The sequence below is a fragment of the Squalius cephalus genome (genome assembly GCF_949319135.1).
Source record: "Squalius cephalus genome assembly, chromosome: 6".
Lineage (NCBI taxonomy): Eukaryota > Metazoa > Chordata > Actinopteri > Cypriniformes > Leuciscidae > Squalius > Squalius cephalus.
The window spans coordinates 44,223,333-44,250,149 of NC_137127.1; the positions used below are offsets into that span (position 1 = coordinate 44,223,333).

Sequence of the window (26,817 nt, forward strand, 5' to 3'; positions counted from 1 at the left end):
ATTGTTGTAACGCTGTTGTTGTTTTGGTAGGATATAATGAGTCAGGTTGAGGTGGGGAGGCGTCTCTGGCACAAGGTGAGGTGTTCGGTTTATTAGTCAATGCTACTCTCAGCAGAATAGCAGCCAAGAATCTCGAGCAGACAGCTGGCCGTCGACGTCATGTGACACTGATGGACTAACAGGCAGGCAGTGTGATCACATGACGAAGCAAGCCAGAGGAAAGAAACATGTATGTTTGTGGAGACTGTCACACGATTTCATATGCCAAGGCTTTGGCATTGATTCATCACTGAAATCATGTTCAAGATATTAGCAAATACAGATCTCACACTTTCTTTTTTTCTCAGATAAACCATTATAAATATTTGAAAGAACAACTTCCTTTTTGAACTTCACCTCCATTTTTAAAATAATTTATAGCTGACAAACTGGAGAGCAGATTAATAAAAATTTTTTTTTTAAAAAATGTATTTAATCAAAATTAAGTGAAAATAGAGGTGCATGTAAATAATTTAAATAGCTGAATAATGTCAAAACTTTGTGCAGATGTTGCAATTTTTTGATGTGCTGACACGAAAAACTGGCAATTAATAAATCATTATTCATTATTTATTATTCATTATGGTTTTCATGTGTCCTCAGTTTCACTTTTCATTCTGTTAGTCAGTTTTTTAATATTCCCTTAGCTAAAAATAGCTCAGTCCTTAATGACATCATACACCAGGAAGTGACATCATTTTCAGCAGGAAAACAACACTAGCATCAGTAACTATTAGCTTGAGGAATTTATAAAAACATCATTCTATTTAACATAATTACAATACTCTTAATATAAATGTCTTTATTTAAAATTAAGATGAACTAATTAGCAAACAGTTGATGGGCCCTATTGACTTCCATTGTATTTTTTTTTCCTACTATGAAAGTCAATGGAGCCAATAAACTGTCTGGTTATCAACATTCTTCAGATTATCTTCTTGTGTGTTCAATAGAAGAAATAAATTCATACAGGTTTGGAACAACATGAGGGCGAGTAAATGATGACAAAATTTTAATTTTTGGGTGAACTATCCCTTTAAGTGTGAACTGAGTGTAATGTTTTAGACACTTAATTGCCTGCTTACAATTTAATAAAAATGTTAACCTTAACCCTAACAGTGTACATTTATTTTAAATGCAATTAGTTGAATTTAAGAGTGTTTTTTGGATGCAAGTACATCTTTCATAGTTACATCTATTGTCTTTTAAATATGCCTGACAAGCATTTTTTGTAAACTAAAATATACTTTAATGTCATTTCTATTGAAACGTGTATGCAATGTATTTGAAAATATATGTAATTAAACATTTGTATTTATGAAGTTGCAATTTATTAACTTTAAATGTAATAAGACACTACGCGTAAAATTATATACTTTACATGTATGTTAGTCAACACATCAAAGTAAGTGTACTTCTTTAAAGCATGACAAAAGATTATTAAAATATGATTAAAAATGTAACACTTTTACAATGTCCCTATTACACATTACATGTATTAATAACTATAATGTATGCATGATTACATGCAACTAACCCTAAACCACACCCTAATCCTAACCCTATAGTATATGTAGTTTATTACTCAGTACTTAAATGTATAATAACACTGTAACCAGGACACCTTAAAATAAAGTCTAACCAAAAATGTTTTAAAACTGTACTTAAGCGTCTTAAGTGGTCTTTTATTTCCTTAATATATTATTTTAAAGTACTTTATACACTACGAGTGCACATTCAACACAATTAAGCGCACTTGTTTTTCTCAAGGGTTATTATCTGAGCAAACGCACCTGCATCTGAAGAGGGTGTCCAGGTGATACGGAAGATCCCTCGCAGACACTCACACATGGCTCACACACACTGAACATGCATCACACGCAGCGCTACTACGGGTCAGGCCTCGGGCCGGGTCTCTGTGAGCAGATCTCCTCCAGCGAGCGTGAAGGGGAGACGGGCACTGACTCGGGAAGAGAGGGCAAACACATACAGGAGGAGGTCAGGGATCCAAACAGAGAGTGTGGATTCGGCTTTCTTTGTTGGGGGGCATGTTGGTGTCAAAAGTGAACGAGAAAAAAAAAGAGATGGATGGACAGAGGCCGACAACAGGGAGACGGGACAGAATGCTGCATTAGCTGGCACTGAGAGTCAGCAGTTTGCGGGCCCTGACTAAAGCTCCTGCCTTTTGTTCATCCGTGCGGCGGCTTTAGTCCCGGCCTTGTTATCGGGCTTAGTGAGAAACAGCTATCAGGGCTTCTGTCAGACAGAGCTCAACTGCTCCCACAATATAGTTAAAAGAAAAACACATTCCCTCACACGCAGTCACAAACAGGCCCAAACAGGCCCGAACAGGCACAGGCCTCTGCCAGCACCCCTCAGCACATGTTGAAAATGACTAAAAATGCTGGCCATTTTTTACATAGTAAATGCTATGGAAGTTAATGGCTTCCGTCAACTGTGCGGTTACCAACATTCTTTAAAATATCTTCATTTGTGTTCAACAGAAGAAACTCATACAGGTTTAGAACAACTTGAGGGTGAGTAAATGATGACAACATTTTTCATTTTTGGGTGAACCATCACTTTTTAGTATGTGCAATTTCATATTCACTTTAAAATATGGTTAAAGTCTACTGCCGTATGCACTGACAAGCATTTATGGTAAGCTGGAATTTCTATTGAACTTGTATGTCATATATTTAAATATATTTGTACTTGCACATTTGATTGTAAGTTGCAATTTAGTACATTTAAAATATATTAACTTTAAAATGTAACATCAAATAACACACTATAATTAAAATTCCACAAGTACTTAACATGCGTTAGTTAACATTTAAAAATGTGTACTTCTTTAATAGCCTACATGACAAAAGATCATTAAAACACAGTATTAAAACTATTAATGACCTTATCACGAAGTGCACTTTTTAAAAGTCTCAAAAACATGGTTTAAAAAAAGCTGACGTCACAAACTACCTGGTAACCAATCAGGTCAACGTGTGATCGTCAAGGAGTGGATCTCTGAGTGAGTGGAGGCGGGGCTAATTTGCATATACTAAATGAGGCAAGGGTGTAGAGTTACATTTAAGGCATGAATACTTTTTTTTTCCAAGGAGAAAACGTTTAAATATCTAATTTTGGTGATCAAAGATGAGTTATAAGGGATAAAATTATTGACTACATGGGGACTTTAAGATTTGAAGTACACTGCAAGTACACATTCAATACAATTATAACATATATGAATACATAATAATACAAAAATGCACATCTGGCACATTATGAACAAACAGCCTCCCACTAAAACATGTTCTGAACTGAAGCAGCTTTAATAATCTTAATTTTTCCACGCATTAGAACCACAGAATCCAGTAAACATATTTATAATTCATGCTCATGCTCTTAAAAATGCATGATTACCTCGTACAACAAAATTTTTTGAGTACAGGCCTCTTAGTAAGACCTTTGTACATCAGCCTTATACAAAATTAAATTGCCCAAAAACGTTATTATTCTATTATGCTGAACTCAGCCTCCTAACTACTCTAAAAATACTTGAAGTAGACTGCTGCGCGGGCCTTGAGTTTTGACCAGAATGCATGCTGTGAATTAATTCTGTGTATTAATCCTTTGACAAGTAAGATCACAGCAAACATTCAGATGTGTGTTTGTGCCGCCGCTGAGCCAGAGAGAGTTGTCATGTACAGGTATGAAACAGCTTCACAGTCTTTTCACCAACACAGTATCATTATAAAAGTATAATGTATAAAAGTGTACAGTTTGTATATAAACGCTGATGTCTATGGTAGATATTAAAATAGAGTAAATCATCTTTTTGTAAGTAACTTGATGCTTCAAATAAAGATTGCATCATTGCACCAGTGGCGACAAGTGACTGTTAAAAAATGTATGTCATTGAATCATTCATTCAAGAGATTTGTTCAAAAACGCTCATTCATCCAGGAATGAAACAAGTCTTTATGAGTGAGTCATTGAATCATTCATTCAAACCGATTTAAAAAAAAAAAGCATTCATTCAAATGAATTAAACATTTTGCAGCAATAAACATTTTGTCAAAACAAACAAAGCAATAATTTATTTAACAGGACAATGTATTTACAGTGACAATGGCACAGAGAGATACAAAAAGTGACGTGTTCTTTACAAAACCCTATGCACAACAGTTGTTTTGAATTACATTATGACAAAAGATCATTCTCATAGATGAAATGTCATGTTCTTCTTTTATGCACAATCAAATGTTTATCCCTAATACATATTTACTATAAACAACAACTTCCATATCTTCATAAAAGCTGACTTTCTGTCCATTCTCACTGGGTGTCCTGAAATGAAAGATTAGAGAGGAGATTGATTAATTATGAATAAGAAATAAATGAGAAATTATGAAGAAATATATCAAAACACATCTGACAAAAGTGTACATGTCAATTAGACCACCAATTTAGATTAGGATCTCATGTAGCGTCATTTTGAGGGTGTACAACCACATCGCACCTCCACCCATCTTCCCATGGGTGCTACACACACACACACACACACACACACACACACACACACTCTCTCCACTCAAACACACACTAGTTCTGTCGAGGCGACCCCGGCAGCAGAGGTTACTCTGCGAGGTTTGGGGAGATGCTCGCGATTGCTGTCTGCACCCTCGTCACCGCACCGGCCCACTGACAGGACCGGCTGGTAATTAAAGTGCAAGAGGTTTCACACACACACACACACACACACACACACACACACACACACACACACACACACACACGCGCGCGCACAAGAAAATACTGGAGATGTTGAAATGCTTGAGAACCCAAAAGCTGTAGATTGATTTGTTAACATTGCGCCTTTAAGTAAGAACTCTGTTTACTCCAGAAGAACGGTTCCTGTGGTCAAATGTACTGTTAGTCACTTAAAAATAATGTGTCAGCTAGATGAATAATGTCAGCATGAAGCACATGCACACATTAAATCATAATCATAAACATGTCCATATTTATACACTACCCGTCAAAAGATATTTTGAAAGAAGTCACTTATGTTCTCCAAGGCTGTTTATTAGATCAAAAATACAGTAAAAGCACTAATATTGTGAAATATTATTACAATATCAAATAACTGTTAAAATATAATTTATCCCTGTGATCAAATATGAATTTTCAGCATCATTACTCCAGTCTTCAGTGTCACATGATCCTTCAGAAATCATTCTAATATGATGATTTGCTGCTCAAGAAACATTTCTTATTATTATCAATGTTAAAAAAACAGGTAACATTTTTGTGGAAACGGTGATAATTCACACCCCCCCCCCCCCCCCCTTTTTATTGATGAATAAAAAAAGGTTTAAAGAACAGCATTTATTTTTCTTTTGTAACATTATAAGTGTCTTTATGTAGCCTAGAAATCGAGACGCACCCTAGCGGCAGCAAAATGTATTTTGCAGCCAGGGTAGTCTAGCAACTCTCCGTTGACTTTCGGAGCTGTAAAAACCTAAATTGGGTCAGGCCAATCACATCGCGTATAGAGTAGGCGGGGCGGGCTTAACATAATGACGACAGAGTTGTGACGGTTCCCTGCTACTTGAAAACAAAGAAGAGTTGCTGCTGCTGGTGAACAGTCTTTCGAATCGGCTTTGGCCGCGACTCTAGAGGACTTGGAGTTAAGCTTTTCTTTGAGAAAAGAGCAAAGAACGGCACTTGAGTCATTCTTAAAAAAGAAAGATGTGTTCATAGTTTTGCCGGTCAGATTCAAAAGTAGAATCTATCAACTAACGTTAGCTCCGCTGTTGGGAAAACGCTCTGGTTGGTTGAAGCGCTGTCCTATTGCGTGCAGAAGGGATTTGAAAGACAGCCGTTTATCCCGCCCCTCGGATTGAGCCGTGTCTATGGTATCTTGATGTAGGTCTGGCTTGCCAGGCTAGTCTTTATGCTCACTTTTGACCAATTTAACGCATCGTAAAATTTCTTAAATTAATACTTTTGAGCGGTAGTGTATCAGTTTCCACACAAATATGAAGCAGCACAACTGTTTTCAACTTTCATAATAATCAGAAATGTTTCTTAAGCAGCAAATCATCATATTAGAAAGATTTCTGAAGGATCATGTGACACTGAAGACTGGAGTAATGATGCTGAAAATCCATATTAATTATTCCAAACTTTTGTATAAATGTATAGATCCAAAATGGTCTGGACCTGGAGTGGGAATTTATTTCCCAAATAATCCCATAGAAGTCACTTATTGCTTTATTGAAGTGGACCATGGGCACAGCAAAATAAAGACCTCACGGAGGTCCAAAAGTGTCTATGATTAAATGTAGACAGACCCAAGATCAAAACAGAGATTTTAACAAGGATTTAAAGAGGAGGGTGGTGAGTATAAACACAGGACGTCCTTGCAGTGACCCTCAGCGTCCATGGCAGTGTCCAGTCAAAGACACACCCTGACAGACCACGTACATCAGCTGGGCTGGCTAGTGATCGGCACAAAAATAAACAGGTTGGGTCCGGTTACTGTCTGGAAATATATATTCTGTAGCTTTAATATGGACAGTTTATAATGATGGCCAATTGAACAATATGCCTTATGCTTACCGGTACATATTTATAAATCTGTGCAATGGAGACTGGGAGTTCAAATAACTTACATTTATGTACCCTTGTGAAAAATAATTATACTTTAACATCAAATTTTACAAAAAGTGTAGTGTTTAAACAGTGGCCTTTTATTTAATTAACATTATTTTATCTGCAAGTAGTTTATTTATTTATTTGAACACCATACATGCACATTTAATACAATTAAGTGCACTTCTTTTTCCACAAGGGTAGTCTGAAGAGTTTGGTCACATTAAATGGGATGTAGAACATTAAAATAACCTACATTCAACAAAACAGTAAATATGTAAAAAAAAAAAAAAAAAAAAAAATATATATATATATATATTGGTTTTGTTCATTGAACTTTTAACTATACAGTTATCAAGTACTAAAATCTCATTTAGAATTCATTTGTATTGTTAATGGAATATTTAAGCAATCAGAACCCTAAAGTCAGCATGAAATGAGCTATTTCTTCTCTATTGTGACGTATATTCCAATAAAATTGATAAAAGATTAGGACGGGACTTGATGTTTATCCATTAGGAATTGGTTGGATCGTCGTGGTTCCCTATTGGTCGATGTCATGTGAGTGACAGGTTGCCCCGCCCTCGCGCGAGTAAACTCCATCAGAGAAGCGATTTTTTTTTTTTTAATCAAAGATTATGAGACATGAATTGTGATGATGTGCATAGATGAATCATCGTCGATAATAAGTACTGCAATATTCAATAAAAAACAAGAATTGTCTATTTTGATTGAACGCTATTTATAAGTGAAGCCGCCAGATTAACGGATTATACACTGCCCTCTGGTGTAGCTGAAGTTATATGCCAATGCCAGACAAAAGAAGATTTTTAAACTCGAGTGAACTGTATTTTTTCAAACATTAGTAAAAGAGGCAGAACTTTTTAGCGTTAATAACATAATTGCCAATACAAATACGCAAAGTGAATTATGCATTTTGTATTATAGCTTGTGAATAACAATTTTAGAGCGAAAACCAACAAGTGTCTTAAGGCCACAATAAAAGGCATTCACTTCGGCGTCAGCGTGATTAATACTGGTAACAATGGTCAGTGTAATAATCGTTTAATCATCTCACATCCCGTATAACTTATGTTAGCTAGAACAAACGCGACTTTACATTCAATTTTCATTGTGAATGGATGAAAAAAAACCCTGAAATAATGAGCAACACCCACCCACTGCTCTCAGATTAAATCAAATAAGCCATAACACTCATATAGTGTGTGTCATATATTATATAGATGTGTGAACCATTGTGTAATTTACATTATTCCCAATGTTTTAAGTTTGCATTTCTTTAAAATAATTCAAACTTTCCAGTTTCTCGGTAAAATCGACCGGGCTGGACATATGATAGTCAAATATGAGTGACCTTGGAGACTTTGTTACCCAGTGCTGGGATAAAAAAAGCTTATATAAATGATCTTATTGTGTATTCATCAGAGAAAACTCACCGCCATCTTCAGCTCCTTCTTGCGCTCCACCTCCACAGACGATCACATCTTTTCCAAAGGGATTCTGACAAGTCCCGCCCTCGATTCATCACTCTTTGCTATGGTTGGTAAGGCTCTGTGAACGACATCTTTACGGTCCAATCGCAAACTACACATAACTCATATTAACCAATCGTAAACAAGGAGGCGTGGTTTGCTAAATACTGGTGGCAGAAAATAACGGACAGAACATGGTCCGCGAGAAATGTCCATTTATGGAAATGCAGCCAATTTTAAAAATAGACATACAAATATTGTGTTGACAAATAAAGTATAACTTTCTTTACAAAACTAAAAATAAAAAAGCTGTTGAAATTGAATAGAATGGAGGAGAATGGATCATGAAAGCACATGAATACTTCAATAGTGTTTAAATATATGATTATAATTACCTTGTCAAAATATGAAATGGCATCACATTTGTGAGTTATGAAGGCACAAAGCTGCTATCAGAATAATGAACATACCATGCACATTTTACATCGCAAATGGGACCACAATGGTTTTCTTTATTCTAATATGTAGAGAAAAAACAAAAAGATGGTGAACTTATGATTTGACTTATTTCATGGCATTCATGTTAAACCTGTCATAAATATCTCACGCCTTTATAAATGCATTGTTCATTGCATTATCCCAATCAGTTTCCAGCTGTATCCATAATAATTTTCAGCATCAAACAAAAGAATTGCATGTATGTTCTTGCAAAGGCCATAAGCTACTACAAAAATGATGCCATATTAATCAAATTCCACATTTGAACAATGTCAAGTCAAGTCATCTTCATTTATATAGTGCAATGTCAAATGACTAGAAAATAAGAGTTGCATTATATCAAGAGTTATACATGTTTTTATGTTTATTTAAAACCAGTTTACAACTTAAAACATTCCTCTCAAAGAAAAAGAAAGAAATGTAAAATGAACTGAATTTAAAAATTAAAACCCCCCCAAATGTCTGTAGATTAACAGCCAATAAAGTGTGCGCATTTTTGAAAACACAAAAAGTTATAAAAGTTAAAACAAGCTCACACATCCCTCATTATTGCTCTCTATATAACGATGAACATGTCAGATAATGAATCATCTACATTGGCACTCTGTGGCATTTTCACTTCCAGATTTAATAAAAAAAAAGAAAACATCATTACAATTTCTAACCCAACAAGTCCTGAAGAAAAAAACTTGTGTGTGATGTGCAGTTAAAACAGCCCAAGTGCTGCTGGCCAACAGTGCTGACATAACATGGCATCAAAATATAATTAATTTTTTTAAAATAAAGACTACTTCAGATGTACAGGACAGCACACAGCAATTATTCAATGATGAAACGATTCTACCCGAGACACTACATGTTGAATACATGTTAAAATGATTGATCAACAGGAAGGCATTTCTGTTAAGAGGTATTGCATGCCATTTAAAAGACATTTTGTGCAAAACATATGCAAAAAGTATTTATAATGCTATTATTATTATTATTGAACAAATATGTTCTTTATCTCCCACCTCTTGTTTAGTGCACTTATATGAGTGCAAAAGTAGCTCATGGCAAGATGATCAGGGGAGGAGGTATTTTCGAGCCCAAAAATGGAGCATAGATCAATGCTGTACATGCCCTGAATACCATACTTCAAATGCCATCAGCAGTGTGTGTGGCACAGCACTCAACAGCGCCACCTGCAGTGTGAAGGCCACAGCACAGACACAGCCTGGACTAGCAGACCATTTTACGGTTGGTCCTGTGGTTAATGTCAGTGCTGTACTGAGAGTCCCAGTCCCTCTCAAACACTTCCTGTAACTGCTCCTGGACAGTAGGAGCTGTGGACTGAGCTGAAGTCTGGTTCACCACTAATGCAGAACCAGCGGTGTTCACAAAGTAGTCACCTGACCAGTTAGAGGTACCTGGAAAGTACGGAGACAGAATATCAGTATAGCAACAAGAAAATATTCGGTCCCAATTTATATTGAATATCTTTAACTACTATGTACTACTACTATGTACAATGCACTTGTTGTGAACATAAATGTATATATATATATGTATGTATATGTATTCATATTTAAAAATACCTGCATTAAATTAAATCTGTAATTATTTTCTGTAATTACATAAAAAATTAGGGATGCACACCATATCGGTATCATATATCAGCCGATATATGTTCATTATTAATGTTATCAATGTATTGTTCTTGGCCTGATAAGAAAATTTGGCCGATATATTAAAGCCTTTAAATAATGGATTATTTCCTTTAGCTGAGTCACTTGATATGTGCACTGTTCCCCAAGATGGTTTTGAATTGCATGAAATATGATTGGAATCACTTTAAAAAAAGTGCAACATGTGCAGGGCAAGTCTAATGGTGAAAGTCTAAAGTTTAATGGTGAGACTTTTGTTTCTGTAATCAGGCTCTCAAAAATTATAAATAAATTTGGATTTGGATTTAATCGGCCAATATATCGGTTATCGGCTTTTAAATATAAAAATTATCGGTATCGGCCAAAATATCGCTGCCTCCCTATCTAAAATAACCCACCTTTAGACCTAACTTCAAACTAAGGCCAAACTACAACTTGTTTTTCTGATGCAAGTAGGCTACATAGTAGTTGCAAAGTAACAGATCATACAGAAAAATGAATTAAAATATTTAGAGTCTAAAAATGTAAAAACAAAAAGTAAGTAAAAAACGAGTCATACCTATATAAGCAACCTTATCTGTGACCATGTACTTGTTATGGTTGACTCTGGCAAAGGGAATTTTTTTCTGTCGAGGGTCAGAAGGCACAGTAAAGATTTTCTGTGAGGGGGAAAAATAGGTTGTATTAGCTTATTGCAGTCATACACAACTGTTTTTCAAGAATTAAGGGGGAGTTCACACTACACAGGGGTTCACATTACACCTTTAGCTCCATTCATAAGCATGGGAATGCGGGAGACCGGAAACACAAGCTCAAGCAAAGAAGTTCTGCATTTCACTGCGTTCAAAAGTTCATGTATGGTGCGACCAATAGAAGATTACCTTTCAGCTGAATGAAAAGAATGCAAACTTTAAATATGCAGGATTGCAGCGATAAAGTAAAGTGGAGTAGATTTCATATATTTGTGTCTGTAGAAATGATGTGTGCTCAAAGTCTAGTGTGACCAAGGCTTTATTCAGAAAGGATGCATGTAAGAGATCAAAAGAGACAGTGAGGACTTTCACTTTGTTATAAAAAAATATTGTAAATGCTGTTCTTCTGAACTTCATATTCAAAAAAAAACCTGCAAATCAGCATATTTGAATGATTTCTGAAGGATCATGTGACACTGAAGACTGGAGTAATGATGTTGAAAATACAGCTTTGATCACAGGAATAAATTGCATTGTAAAATAAAATTATTTTACTGTATTTTTGATCAAATAAATGCAGCTTTGGTGAGATCTTTAAAAACATTATAAAATCTTACTGACCCCAAACTTTTGAACAGTAGTGTGTGTATGCAACACAAGTTATGGCTGTAACATTCAGACCACAGCCTGTCAAACACTTAAAGAGCAGTCCTGACGGCACTCACCACTTGAACGTCCAGCTTGTTCTTGTCCTGTAATGAAGCGAGCGAGCGGAGGAAAGGGAACATGATTGGATTGGTGCTTTCCCAACAACTGATCAGCAGACGCACTCGAACCCTGCGCTCGTAAGCCACGCGCCGCAGCTCGCCATCAATATCAGTCCAGTACCTGCGGGGAAATCAGCGAGAGCAGGGTTACATGATCTGTTACAGAGGTTTACTTTAGGAACGTTAGGGACATTTAACAGTCATACAACTCCATGCAGACTGAGACCACTTCACTGCTGTTCCTTTAAGACTTCTATGTGAATTACTGAGGCCTTAAAGCTTCACTCTGACTGGGAGAACTGAGATGCGAAACACGAGGGTTATTATCATTCACTAAAACTAAAGAGAAAACCCTAAGAAAACAATTTTCATTACTTGAAATATAATAAACTTTAACTGAGATGGAAGAGAAAGTAAACGGCTAGTGGTCAAGGCAACATTTCTAATTTTCATTTAGTTTAAGTCAGTGCTGCATTTTGTTTTCTTTTTGTGTACTTTAAAAAATATATATATAGTTTTTATTAATTTTATTTCTGTTTTAGTTGTATTTTATTTTAGTACATGTTGTTGTACTAAATGACATGAGGTTAATGAAAATGGGAAACTGGCTGAAATAAAATAAGTATGTTTTTCTTATTGCATTTTATTTTAAGTTTTTTTTTTTTTTTCAAGTAAAGAAAATATCTCTTTTTATGGTTTTAGTTTCAGTTATAATAATAACAACCCTAGTTTTAAGTTGAAGTACTAAAATAAATAAACTAGCAAATAAAACAAACAAAAAAACATAATAAAAACTGTATGTATATTTAAACAAACAACAACAAAAACTAATAAAAATGCGGAAAACACACCAAAATGACAAAAACTTCACCTAAAATTAAAATGAAAAAAAAAAAAAAAAAAAAAAATCAAAATATTAACAAAATCTATAATGGTCTATCAATGATACTGGAATAACGCTGTTGCAGTTTGTGTGTTTTTTAGATGCAAGAAACCTTTTTGGACTAGGAAGGAAGATTTGAGTTCCCTCACGAAAAGAATTACTGATTCAAAAAGCGTATGATATGCACATTTCAAAATGAAGATAGGTGCTTTTAGGCTGGTTGGTTATGAAACATGCGCAAAGAGGAAGTGGAGAGTATTTTATATACCTCTTGTGGCTGGAGAACTCCATAGTGGGAAGATAGTTCATCACAGCGATGTAGACAAACTGCTGGGCATCAGCGATCACACTGAGGATAGACTGCAGGTCTGAAGTCCGGCCATCAGCGCACAATGAAGGAGGAGAGCTCTGTGTGACAGAGAACAACAACAGACGGTCCTTTAACTTCCTCTATCTTGACTCAAAAATGCCAAAGCAAGAGTAAACAACACCAGAACGAGGAACAATACAAGCCACAGAAATTCCAATGACAGTGTTACATTCATATCTGACTTTGCTTTATTCCCTTTCATGGCAGAGCTGATTTTTTTCAGTGTGACGATTCTCTCTTACTGATAGATAGACACTGGCATCGGTCCCATTGAGTGTGAGCTGCATCGGTGTGTCCTTATTGTACAGGGTGGAGTATTTGCTGGGCCAGTGTGCAGGAACGGTCTTGGTCTGATTCAGGTACCAATACGCCTCGAAGATCTTCCCAAGGTCCTCAGCAAGACAGCTGCAGTCATACACAACTGCACCCAGCTCCTTCACCTGAGCAGGGGGAGCATATACAATATATACAACATATGAGATCACGCAGATGTGAAATATGTGAAGAATCAGTGCCATTTCTGTAAATTCTCTAAAGTCTTAACAAAATGTACTAGCACATCTTTCCTCCTGTATTAAAATGTTGTTATTCATTACCATTCAAAAGTTTTTAAAGACATCTTATGCTCACCAAGGTTAAAACAGTAATATTGTGAAATATTATTACAATTTTAAAATAGCTGTTTTCTATTTTAATATATATTATAAAAAGTGATTTATTCCTGTGATGCAAAACTTAATTTTTAGCATCATTTTTGCAGTCTTTAGTGTCACATGATCCTTCAGAAATTAATTTTAATATGCTTATTTGCTGCTCAAGAAACGCTTCTTCATATAAATATTGAAAACAGTTTTGCTGCTTAACGTTTCAGTGGAAAATGTTATACCATGATATGAGTAATTTTATTTGACGATAGCGATATACACCACCCGGCCAAAAAAAAAACTCGCTGTTTGGATTTAAATAGACAAATTATTAAGAGTCAATGATTGAATCATTATTGCACTGATTATTATGTCTCGACCATGTTATATGTTTGGCAACAGTTCTTTTAACCACAATTGATGGAGTGTGTAGCTTTTCATTTCTTAAACAGCCATGTAGGAAGACACATCATGGCTATATTCCAGGATGACAATGTCAAGATTCATCAGGCTCAAATTGTGAAAGAACGGTTGGGAGAATGAAGAATCATTTTGGCTCCTCTCAGTCCAGATCTTAAATACATTGAAAGTCTATGGGATGTGCTGGAGAGGTGCATAAATCTTTGGTCAAGATCTAACATAACATGCTAGAAACATAATAATCTTTAAGCATTTGCCTATTTAAATGCAAACAGCGACTTTTTTTGGCAGTGTATATCACAATATAGTTATTTTTGCTTTAAATAATAAGGTTATGATATAAAAAAAAATTACACCATTAAATTCTCGTCACCATTTTCAATATGAGTATATTGAACGAGTATATCGTCCACCCCTATTTCTGTGTACGGGGCATGTATGAGAAGGCGGGGAAGCAAACATTCCCAAACACTGATCTCAAACCATGTTGCATTTAAAGGTTATATGAAAAACTGACCAAAAATATGACTGACCTGTGTTAGTGACCTCCAGTCCATATTTGCACTCCCTATGTAAACATGCTTTTTATCCACGATCCAGAATTTAGTATGCAGAACACCTGTCGTCAGCTCTCGCATGTTCACCAACCGCACATCAGCTCCTGTGGAAAACAAGACATTTATATAACAGCATTCTGAGGTTTCTTCTAATGTTTACACCTCTGTGCTGATACATTTGATGTTAATTTTGCGTGGCTGTTAAATACCTCAATGTTACGCTGACTTACCGGAAGCGACCAGGAAATTAACGTCATCCAGAGGTTTTGTCTCTGACGGTTTATCGACTGCTATTCGGACAGACACTTTCCCCGAGAGCTGCCCCAATTCCTGCAGAATCTGCTCACCCTAAGACCAACAGATCACTTGGGTAAAGACCGTGTCGGTGTCACACCAAGCCAACGTGAAAGAACTAGCGGCGATGAAAGCTGAGTGTTTTATCGCCTCATCTCGGGTGAAAAGCTGCGCTTGAACACACCAAAAGGACTACTGTCAACTAGCATGTGGGTTCTGCGTGTAAGGAAATAACTGTCTATATCAGCAGGTATCAATAGCCGCGTTTCCATTACCCTACAAATTGCGCAAATTGAAAATACGGCCAATAGAAACACGTCAATTTCGCAAAAACTCCCATTTATCCCAAAAAAAAAAAGTTTTTCCGCTCGCATGAGGTGGTTTTTTAAGTTCAAAAATTACATTAAATTCATAAAAGACAGAAGAATTACAGGAATACTGGATTCTAAACCTCAAAGAAATGCCACAATCAAGACCTCGAAGCAGAAATGAGGGAGAAACACCCAGAAACACCTCATATGTGCCGCTCTCAAGTATAAGGGTCTTTCCTTGCCATTAATGATTGGATAACACACATACTTCTCCTTTGATTAATAATAATGGCCAGTGCAGTGGCTGAGATACATAAACCTACCAGCGTCCGTTGCTATGATTTTTGGAATGACTTATCGCGAGAGGAAAATTAAGTTTAGTCGTATAACATCGGTTAATGGACACGCCGTCATTTCGCAATAGTTTTTTGACGACATTTAGAAAAAGCAAGAGTTTTGCGCAAATCTGTAATGGAAACGCGCCTATTATATATATTCATCATTCAAAAAGAGTAACCGAAACTAGGACTACACATACAAACCTTAAACAAAGCAGCGCTTGCTTATGATTTTGAAGTTAGAACAGCCTTCTGTCTATGCTATCTTGACTTTTTTGCACGCTTTCATCACTTTTGCTTTTATTCTCGTTCGCTAAGCCAATCAGAGTTCTGTCTCTCAACGACAGCGCAGACGCAGATAAAACATCAATCAGCCAAAATACTCAAGACCAGGGTTCACCAATCTCAGTCATGGAGGGCCGCTGTCCTGCAGAGTTTAGCTCCAACCCCAATTAAACACACCTGAACCAGCTAATCAAGGTCTCACTAGGCATACTAGAAACTTTCAAACAGGTGTGTTGGAGCTGGTTGGAGCTAAACTCTGCAGGACAGCGGCCCTCCAGGGCCGAGATTGGTGAACCCTGCTCAAGACCTTCGGCTTGGTGTATCAGGGCCTTAAGACGTCGCTAACAAAGTCTATTATTCAGTGAGAATTCAATAAACTTCCAAACCTGATCAGCTGTGGCCTCGTGTGTGTGTGTGTCTTTATTGGTGAGAGTCCAGTAGAAGGAGGCGATGTCCAGACTGTTTTGAGCGCCAGATATAAGGTTGAGCCAGGCGTCATATATAGACTGGTGAGTGGTAGAGGAGTTAAACACTAGGCCCTCGGGAATACTCTCCACTAACACAATCCTGTAGATGACACATATCAACTATAGGTCGAAACAAAGCCACAAATGCAGACTTCATTGAAGGTGCAGATGTGAAACCCTGTGCCTCCGGTTTACCACATATACCAATGGACTACTAAAACACACCAAATAAAACACATGTTTGGCACAGAATAATAAACGACCCAAATAAAGGTCATTGGCAGGGGTCTACCTGCAGGGATCAGTACAGGTGTCTCTGATTAGAAGATGCTTCTGCTGTCCAGATGATTTAGAGGAGGAGGAGGATGTCGCCATTGGAACAAGCAGGGATTGGAGTGACAGGAGTATCAACAAGACTGTGGTTAAACAGGTGAGGATGATCAGACACCTGTAATACTAAACACAGAGATGGAATATGTTCAAAACGCCTGGGCAATGATAGAGATATGAGGGATGATGTACAGTTAACTGGCCATTACTAACAAAACAAACACAACCCCAAAGTGGTTCATTTATGATGACCATTTGTACATTACTCTGCTGATTAAACAGATTTTTACTAAATAAATGGACATGTAATTTTAATTTTAATTATTTTATCAAAACAATGGAGTGAAACATGAGATACAATGTAATTAACAGTAGTTATACACAGTATATCAGTACCAAATCTGTTATTGCCTAATATTAGAGATTGGACATATGTGACCCTGGACCAAAAAACAGTCACAAGGGTCAATTTTTTTACATTGAGATTTATACATAATCTGAAAGATGAATATATAAACGTTCCATTAATGTATAGTTTGTTAAGATAGGACAATATTTGGTCGAGATACAACTATTTGAAAATCTGGAATCTGAGGGTGCAAAAAAATCGAAACGTTGAGAAAATCGTCCATTTATGTTCGTGATTGTGCTGCATTCACGCACAAAAATAAATGTTTTATATATTTACGGTAGGAAATTTACTAAATATCTTCATGGAACATGATCTTTACCTAATATCAATGATTTTTGGCATTAAAAAACAAAAATCGATAATTTTGACCCATGCAATGTATTGTTGGCTATTGCCACAAATATACCCGTGCGACATGTGACTGGTTTTGTGATCCAGGTTCACATATATCAGCTGACACTGGATATTTAGCCTTCCTAAGCTTTTCGAACAGTGGCTATTTTGCCTGAATTAGTAGCAATAAAATTATGAACATCTTTTAGATATTTTTTTGTGTGTAAATTTCTCTCTTTTACTATCATTTGTATAATATCTACATTTCTGTAAGAGAATTGATCATGCGTTTGAGCCAGATTGCTGCCATCTGGTGAAAGTTCTAGATTGTAAGCTTAGAAAATACACACTTGGATATTTGTTTAAACATTATCCAACTATTATTTGTCAAACTTTGCCGTACATTATTTTCACATCATTTTTAATATTTAAAATGTTTGAATATAATATTTCACATTTTGCAGTAATGCTTACAGTCACAGACTCCCATTCATTTCTCTCTCTGTCTGTGTAAGTGTGTGAATCTTTTTCACTCCAGATGCTTTATAGTCCTTTATTTCTGTGTGTTTGTTCAACATTTATATGAATTTTATTCAACACATTTTAGAAAAAAATGCTCTGCATTAGGGTTTTTTGACCACAAACACCCAAAATGTGACTTTTTTTTTTGATCATTCAGATTGTATATCTAAAAAAAAGCCACCAAGTATAACTAAAACGATAATTATATTAGAGTCCATAGTATCATTCTGTTTATTATAAGCGCGTGTTGCAGTTTATGACGCCTGTTGCTTTAAATGCTCGAGCTCTTAAAAGAAGGATGGATTCTGATTACACGTTTGAGTTTCAGCAAGAACCAATGAGGGTCACCCAAGCACATCAAGCGACCCATTAGGACAGGTTGATTTGTTTGTTACCTTTTGTGAGCCATGATGTGCTTCTCCTCTGCATAGCTCCACATCAACCATCTGGAGCAAAACGTGAAAACAAAGGAATTGTAGTTAAGTTAGTACATTCATTTGTAAATTACAACCAATAGATAATGCATACACAATAAGTGAATTTAAGGAGTGTGGAAGAATCACAATCAATTTGAAAGCATTTAAATGAAGACATAAATAATCATGGAATGTATAATCTACCTTTTCGTACGGTATATCCGACTTCATTGCGTCTAGGAGGTTCACCAGCACTTTAGGAGGAAATACAAATCCTAAAAAATACGAGATGAGTCAGTCTTGCTCTGGGGAATCTGTGTTCATGTGAGCATGTAGACTGGGTTGTGTACGTGTTTGTGCACGTCTTTGTATGTCGCCATTCACTCCTGTTCCGAGCATTTCTATAGACACAGGCCTTTTGCCAATTCATTATACAGAAAGAGCCAGAAGTCAGCATTAGTGGCTTCACTGAACAGCCAGATGACTGATGACAGCAGTCTTGATGAGCTTGGCAAATCTTTCACACGAAACTGGCATTCTGGGATATCATCTGACTTAAAAGTGGAAGTGTTTTTGAAGATGTAGAGAAAATGAAGAAATGTAGATGCTGTGCAGGTTATGAGAATCATGAGCACAGGGTCATGTGACTGAGGTTCCTGATAGTAACGTGATCTAGATGTGGGGTTTTCTGCTGTAGTTTAAGTAATCATATTTACAGGAGGAAATGTAAGAAAAAATGGCTGCTGTTTCACACATTGCTTTTGAACTGCTTTATCAAGTCTAATTAATTTTCACTTTCCATTTTAATGGTTAACCCTATAAAACCTACTGAACACAATCATTTTGAAGGCCCCAACATGATCAAAACTTTGCTGAAAAACCTGTTTTACACCATTTTCTACATGCCTTCAGTCTTCTGATTGATACAGGGTTTTTTTTAGCAAGTAAAATGACTTTTAGAATAATTGTAAAACTGTCCTCCAGGTCATGAAAGCTTTAATGGTAACATGTTAGCTAGTTAACTAATGAAACCTTATTGTAAAGTGTTACCACTTGATTTTTCTAAAACAAATTGTTATAATTTTAGCATTGTTATTAAAATTTTACAAAACATTTACTAGACTGCAGCAACTTATGTTTAGTTGATTATCAATACATCATTTTTTAGAAAAATATTAAAATGTAATTATGAAATAGGCCTAAGATACAACGTTTTTGATGAAGAATATGTTTCTCTCGATCATCATTACATTACACTGCATTATATGTTTTCCTCTCACAATAAAAACTACAAAGCTTTGACCATAAAACTAACTATTTAAATATCATCTTACTGAGACATATTTTAGGGAGATGTAGTGTAAACTAATATTTATAATGCATTTTATGCAAGTAGTCTGCAATACTGATTTACATTATAAGCTATCAGAATTGCATCTTACTTTTTGACACATAATTAAACATCATCTGCACTAAATTGCTATTTTTTTTACTCGTCTAGAAAATGCCGCCTAGATAGGCACCTCATAGGGTTTGAGCCACAGCCATGCACAATATGTAGTATTTTGTATCCGCAAGTGTATTATTCTACATCTAGTAAAGAACACATTAGTAAGTGTTGCATGTGTATAACCTCTGTCAACACAGCTGAACTTGAATAGTTGTAAAGACAAGGGAAAGGAAGTGAAGGACATACCTGTGATCTAACAGCTCACAAAGCAAACCATTCCGTCTGAGGCGCAGCGGTATCTCAGCTATCAATGAGCTCGATTTACAGAGGAAAACAAGAGCTCTCTGTTCAAAACAACGAGAAGTAATCGGCGTAAACAATGAGTACACTTCACTGTTTGCAGAGTACACTAGTCAGCAGCCCTACTCGAGCTCCTGGCGAGTTCACTGTCAATGTCACGTGATCACATTTTAAGTAACCTATGGGGGAGCGCCATGAGAGTGACGTAGGAGAATAAATTAACCTCAGTGTTATCGCGATTTATTTATGTTGATGAAAACGGCATTCTTATTGTTATTTCGCGTATTATTATATAATTATTTGCTCGCTGGTCTTTGTGTGAATTTAATTTGGAATATGAACCACATGGTTTTATGTAGATAAAAGCTAAACTGAGCTATAGGTAGCATGCTATATTACTTTTTTTTGCTTTTTTCAGTAGGCCTCGTATAATCCCAATATATTTTTGACATTTAAGAAGAATATCTTTAGTTTGTACGTTTCCTGAAAAAAAAACACCTGTTTAATTTGTTTATTATTCGTTATTCTACGCAGTTCAACAGCGTACGTCGAGTAGTTCAAGTTACAAACAATACATGTCTGACTGTGAACACAATTGTAGCCTATGCCAGATAATGAACGACACTATATTTTATCGTTAATGCTAATATGTTTTTAAATTACATGTATTTGTTTTAGGAACTCCCTTCGACTTCTGGAGCATGAAAAACATCCGAGAAACAGGTGAAGTCTAGTTTCTTAGTGGGCTTTTCTCCAGCAGAGGGAGATGTAGGACTATATTTCAATGCAAGACGAACGCAGTGTCAGGCTGATAACTGAATTTAGATTATGATGCCAAAAAATAAATAAATATTGTGGTGAGGTGAGAGAAGCAGACACGAGAGCAAATGTTTAATTCTGTATTTATGCTAATCTCCGAAGGCAGCTGCTTTAAACAATACTTCATCATTATAAAAGTGGCAGACAAAACCATTCACAAGGTGGTTTATAAAATGAAACCCCAGAAACCTCATTTATAGAGATTAATCAAATAATACTATTTTTGATAATGCTCAGTTTGAAAGATTCAGGATTGAATTAAATGTCAATCAAGGCTAGCCTAGTCAATTTATATTTCTCAATATTTTTAAGGCACAAAGCTTGAATCATATAGTTGGAAAATGTCAACATAAAAGTATCAATTCATAAAATGAACAAACACGTGTGTATGAAGAGTTTCCCTGTCTATCAGTAGAGTGTTTTAAAGTGGCTCAGACCGGTATATCTGCCCTTGGGCTGTACGGCAGTTATGGGAGAGTCAGGAACCTGTCGCCAGTCCAGGATGCAGTCAGGTGTCTATCCTTAAAATAGAAAAAAGAAAGGGGACCTTACCGTTACTACGCTAACTTTTTTTTTCTTTTTTTCCTGACATTAACGGATGAGTTTCAATTTTTTTATTGTCTGACATTAACGGATGAGTTTAGCATTTAGACTGCCCCTCTTATTTTTCTGTCAACTTTTAGTAATAACTTATGAACAGAGTAACCCTTATAAAGATACAATGAATTAACACATCTGTTCAGTTGTTTAACAAAAGACAATGTTGTGTTTTGTCAAAATAATTAATCTAAATTCATGTTTCTTAAAAAAAAAAAAAAGAAGAAAAAAAAAAAGCATAATATAGTGTATCATAATTATGACCAACCATCAACAACAAGAACATATTGCTACATTTTTATGACCCACATCCTCCTGCAATTATAGCATGCATGTCATGGACATATATAATCCTGTGCAAATTTTCCAGGAACTCTAAATAAAAATTTTTTTTTTCATTGACGTCATTTTTGAAATATTGTATTATTACAATATAAGGATTACATTATAAATATTCTGTCAGTTTTAAATTAAATTTCTTTTTAAATAATGAAAGAAAGCAATCTTTCCTGTAGGAATGTGATAGGTTGTTGCACTGCTAGTACAGTTAACCACCGGTGACATGCCGTGTCAGTAGTGTGTGTGTATTAAAACAGGTTACTTCATTAGTATATTCACCTGTAAGAAGACACTTTAACAAGACCTGAGGTCACAGTCAAGTCACAAATGATACAAACACCCATGTTCAATTGTCTGCATTTTGAGCGCAAAAGTAGATATTTGACTGGTTTCTATGAAAATGTGAGCTGAAGAGATTGATGACTGTTTATCCCTTGCTTTTATGAAAGTGTATACACGTCATCATGCCTGTGTTCTCCTCTATTCTCAGGTTCTGCTCCCCTGTACACATCATAAACCCAGGTTAGTTATTTCCCACCTGCCCATTTGTTTTTACCTGTTCTGAAACGAAACCTGTGTTGTAAACCTGCCTCTTATAATCCCACAAAACTTATGCAATTTCCTGCCAGATGAAAGGACACTTTAAAAACACACTTTATTGGCAAATATAGTCCCCCTCCACCCTGCCATTGGAAATCTCCTTCAAACAGCCTGTGCGCGTGTGGAGAGAGAATGAAAACAGGACAGTATTTTCTCTCTGGGTCTGTATCTCTGATAAATGTCACCTGTATTTTCCCGACAGGGATTCATCCACAATAGAGACTTGAATGTGTGTGGTAGGGTGAAATGAGCACGAAACACACACACACAGTGTGGTGTAAATGTTGACTGAGAGTGATTGTAGGATGTTTTGTCATATGTGTGAGCTTCGGAAAACTCTTTAACTTTTTGCCTGTTTGTCTTCAGGCTTTTTTTTCTTTTCTGCCAGGATCAAGAAAAAGAGAGAAACCTTCATGACCACCCAAACACGGAAGTAACCAGGACACACCTGGAGTCATAAACTGTGGCAAAGGGCCAAGCCTTTGGATCATATGCAGATAGAGAGGCAATACCTGAAGCACAATTCCTGGTAAATGAACAACAGTACAAAAAAGAAAGGAGTGATAAATGCAATAGTGGAAGAAAGAATGATCCAATACTCCCCCATCTGAAATAGTTTACCGTAGAATATAAATTGTTTGGACGGTGATTAAGGCTTTTATGTTCTCTTATGTGACCGTTTCTGATACAGTGCCAATACATGGCGCACGGTTATCATACTTTCTCACAATAATAGTTTATGAATATATGATTTTATATCATATACATCATCTTTTGATATGTGTAGTGAAAGCAAACCCACATTAGTTCTGAAATACTCTAAACGTGGCTGTGTAATAACCTGCACATCAGGTTGTCGCGTTGGCCACCTGCATCATCCCTGACCAGGATGCGGTTTGTAATCCTGAGGCTCGGAGCCGACCATTGTCAAAGTCACAGAGCGTGGAAAGATCGCAGACACAAGCTGTACACACCCGCTGCATTTATATTACACAGCCTCTGGCAGACCTCGCCCTTTCCAATACAGATTCATCCCAGCTTATCTTTACAGCGTGGTTCTCACGGTCCGCTTCAACCAGATCTTGATTAGGAGAATTAATAATTCTGATACTGAACGATCTGATGCTTAAGGTGAATTACAACACTGTATTTTTTATTCTTAGTAGTTTTTCCTCAATGCACTTTACATAAACCTAAGTTATACTGAATTGAATTATAATGAAATAAACTGAATAGAACCTAAAGACAGCTATGATAACCCGTTACCCTTTAATGTTTCTCTCAATGCACGATACCAGGGATTCACAAACAAGATTTGGTTACACTATTGATTTGGCGACACGTATTCACTATTAACTAGGAGTTTTCCCTCAATAAACTATTACTGCTTATTGATTATACGTAAGGCAGTTGTTGTAGGGATGTAGAATATGGTCATGCAGAATAAGGCATTAATATGTGCTTTATAAGTAGTATTAAACAGCCAATATGCTAGTAAAATGCATGCCAATAAGCAACTGCTTAATAGCGAAGATGTATTCCCTAATCTATAGTGTTACACAAGATTTTATCTTAATATTTCAATAATTTAAAAAAGCAGATTTGCATGTTATCTAATGTCGTATGTCAACTGAAAAAATTTACAAATAAACCTATATTATTATTCTTTTTTTGCAAATTTGGAGTGCTGTCAGTACAGAGAACAACGACAAAAATCGGTGTTGCCTGCCCTACACCGTGTTATCCTCTTTTTAAAATTTGCACCCTGTTGACTTCAATGGGGCAAGTTTTAAACCTGCTTTTAGCCTCTTAACATCCTTGATGTGTCATTACAAGTGCCCAGCCATGTTGAGTGATTCCTTCAGAGTGAACACGGTGAATCTGACTGCAGTAGATGTGAAAGATATGAATAAAAATGATATTTATTTAGCCAGCGCAAATACCTGTATTTACATCCTGTTTTCGGTCGAAGTCCATAGTAATCGATTGTCGTTGTTCTCTGTACTGACAGCACTCCAAATGTACAAAAAAATGAGCTCAATGTTAAAATTGACCGGAGTTCTCCTTTAATTATAATTAATTGAATTAAACTGAATTAAATTGACACTCGCAACTTTAAAACCTAAAGTCAACTAACCTGGTAACATTTAACATACAATAATTAATAACTAGCAATGAGGAATACATTTTTTACAGTATTTATACATTTTTGTTAGTAATGTTGTTACAAATACATCTGTTCATTGTAAGTTCATGTTAGCGCAGGTCCAATAAATGAATTAACATGAACTAAGATTAATAAATGCTTTAGAGGAATTTTTCATTATTAGTTCATTAGTTATGAGACCTTATTGTAAAGTGTTACCAATTGACCAACTGATTTACCAACTGAAAGCGAACAACTCAAGTGAACTATGATAATTGATCACTATTTCTTCTAATGAACTATACACAAACCTAAATGATATTTAAAGGGGCAGTAAGCGATTTCTGAGAAACATGAGCACCAAAACACATTTGAATCAGCATTCGGGGGAAGGCTCTCCTTACTGTTTTTGCTTTGTATTTGCAGGTGACCCCAGTATGAGTGGGTGAAAGAAACCGAGGGAGCAAGACAGCAAGAGAGGGAAACGTTTGTTCACCTGGGTGAAGGCTGGAAGATCAAGGTGGGTCATAGTGTGGAGGAGGGTATGCCGGGGTGTAGGAGGATTGGTTAATGGGGGTTTGAAGGTGCAGAGTGGCATAAGTAACTCATTACCCCGCCTGGTCGAACAACGTGCGGGAAGGGGTGGACCGGTAGGGACCAGGTTATTGATCCAATCTTCAGTGTGTGGCCCACTCACACTCCATGACAGAGTGATAAGCCATGATTGAGCAACAGAGCTATGCAGACTTAGAAACCCTGCAGAGTCAAATTAAAATTAAGGTTGAATGCTAAACATACACTTTTTAAAGTCAGATTTCAAAGGTGAAATGTGCCATCACATGCATTATCTAGAGTTCTCGTTGTGCTAAATACATGCTATAGCAACATCTTTGTGTGGATTTAGGATTAATGCTAGCTATGAAATTAGCCTTAGCAAGACATTTTATTTCAAAAATGCTCAAAATGTCATTGCAATAGCCTTGATCTGAGCTCGAGTCTGGCTCACGGTCCTTTTCTGACCCCATTCTCTCCAGTCAATCCCTGCCATTCATTGAACTATCTAGATTTTGCTGTGATACATTTATATACACTTTTGGACAGTGTTAGACAAATATATATATATATATATATATATATATATATATATAAATATATTTTTAGACAAATGTTTATTTATTTAAAAGACCAAAATGACATTATTTTGCTGTGATGCAGGTATATTCACTGTTGGACAAAGTTGGGAGACAAAAAAAGAAAGTAAATAATCAAATAAATTTGCCTATTTATTTATTTAAATAACAAAAACACCAAGTGATTTTGCTGTGATGCATGTTCATTGTTGGACAATGTTAGTAGACAAGTAAATATTGACAAAGTCATTCATTCATTCATAAACTTATTGATTTAAAATGCAAGTGAAAGTGTGTTTTAAGAGAGTTTATATCTTTTGGGTAAGTCCACAGGGCCAAAAGTGCCTTTAGTTGAGACACGCTTTAATGAATGTTTTATGTTCTAAACTATTTTGTTATGCAGTAACCATTTCGTAAAAGGCTCGAGGTACATAACTATAGACTATATATAATGGCTCAGTGTTTTGCAGGCGCTCCGCTGCACATCGGGCCTAATGTTTTTCCGCTTAGCCCTCTTATCTACCTGATTGCTGAAAGGTGATGCAAAATTTTTTCATTGTTAAAATACTTCTCTAATCTCATATCCAACGGTTCTATAGTGTAAAAGGCACGTAGGAGTGGGCTGGATACCGTTATATGCTGATGAATCAAGGCTGGTCTCTTAGTAACGCCAGGTCGTTGATATCTGTTCTCTCTGTTGTGCGGTTGTTCTCTCTTCTCTCTTCCCCCTCTCCCTGGTCATGTCTAGTCTTATCAGCTGCTGTCCTTGGCCCCCACACCTGTAACAGAGGGCCACAACTCAGCACAGGCTACTCATTAACCAGTATTTCCTCCTGCACAACAGACACAGCTGAGTTTGGACGCCGCACACTCACACCAGGCCATCGGTCTGGGCCGCAGCCATGCACAGGTCATGGGTTTTGGCTCGTGGTCCACCAAAACAACACAATCTCATGACAACATTTTTACATTTAGGTGAATTTGTGGATAAATCCTATTTGTATGATTTTATTCGTGCTTTTTCTGCTTACGCTCCATTGACGGACATGTTTGGGGTGG

General features: G+C 36.3%; 2 protein-coding genes across 2 annotated transcripts in view; one reads left to right on the forward strand and one right to left on the reverse strand.

Annotated features, from left to right (window-relative positions):
* lbhl (LBH regulator of WNT signaling pathway, like) overlaps window positions 1-26,817 on the forward strand; it is a 489,980-nt gene that overhangs the window by 142,882 nt on the left and 320,281 nt on the right. The window lies entirely within an intron of this gene.
* pld3 (phospholipase D family member 3) lies at window positions 9,287-20,288 on the reverse strand. Its single transcript, XM_079874423.1, has 12 exons — window positions 20,074-20,288; window positions 18,582-18,652; window positions 18,357-18,407; window positions 16,657-16,820; window positions 16,284-16,464; window positions 14,900-15,017; window positions 14,646-14,773; window positions 13,291-13,488; window positions 12,947-13,086; window positions 11,754-11,916; window positions 10,896-10,995; window positions 9,287-10,099 (listed from the first exon to the last, which is right to left on the reverse strand). Exons 2-12 carry the CDS (start codon window positions 18,606-18,608, stop codon window positions 9,912-9,914), a joined length of 1,458 nt encoding a protein of 485 aa, XP_079730549.1. The 5' UTR covers window positions 18,609-18,652; window positions 20,074-20,288; the 3' UTR covers window positions 9,287-9,911.

Excerpts from the sequence above, each read along its gene's own strand:
- pld3 (XM_079874423.1), bottom strand. The coding sequence starts at position 18,608 with ATGAAGTCGGATATACCGTACGAAAAG. Across the intron at positions 18,408-18,581 it reads CGGATATACCGTACGAAAAG|ATGGTTGATGTGGAGCTATG; the intron begins GTAGATTATACA and ends GTTTTGCTCCAG. Across the intron at positions 10,100-10,895 it reads AGATAAGGTTGCTTATATAG|GTACCTCTAACTGGTCAGGT; the intron begins GTATGACTCGTT and ends CGTACTTTCCAG.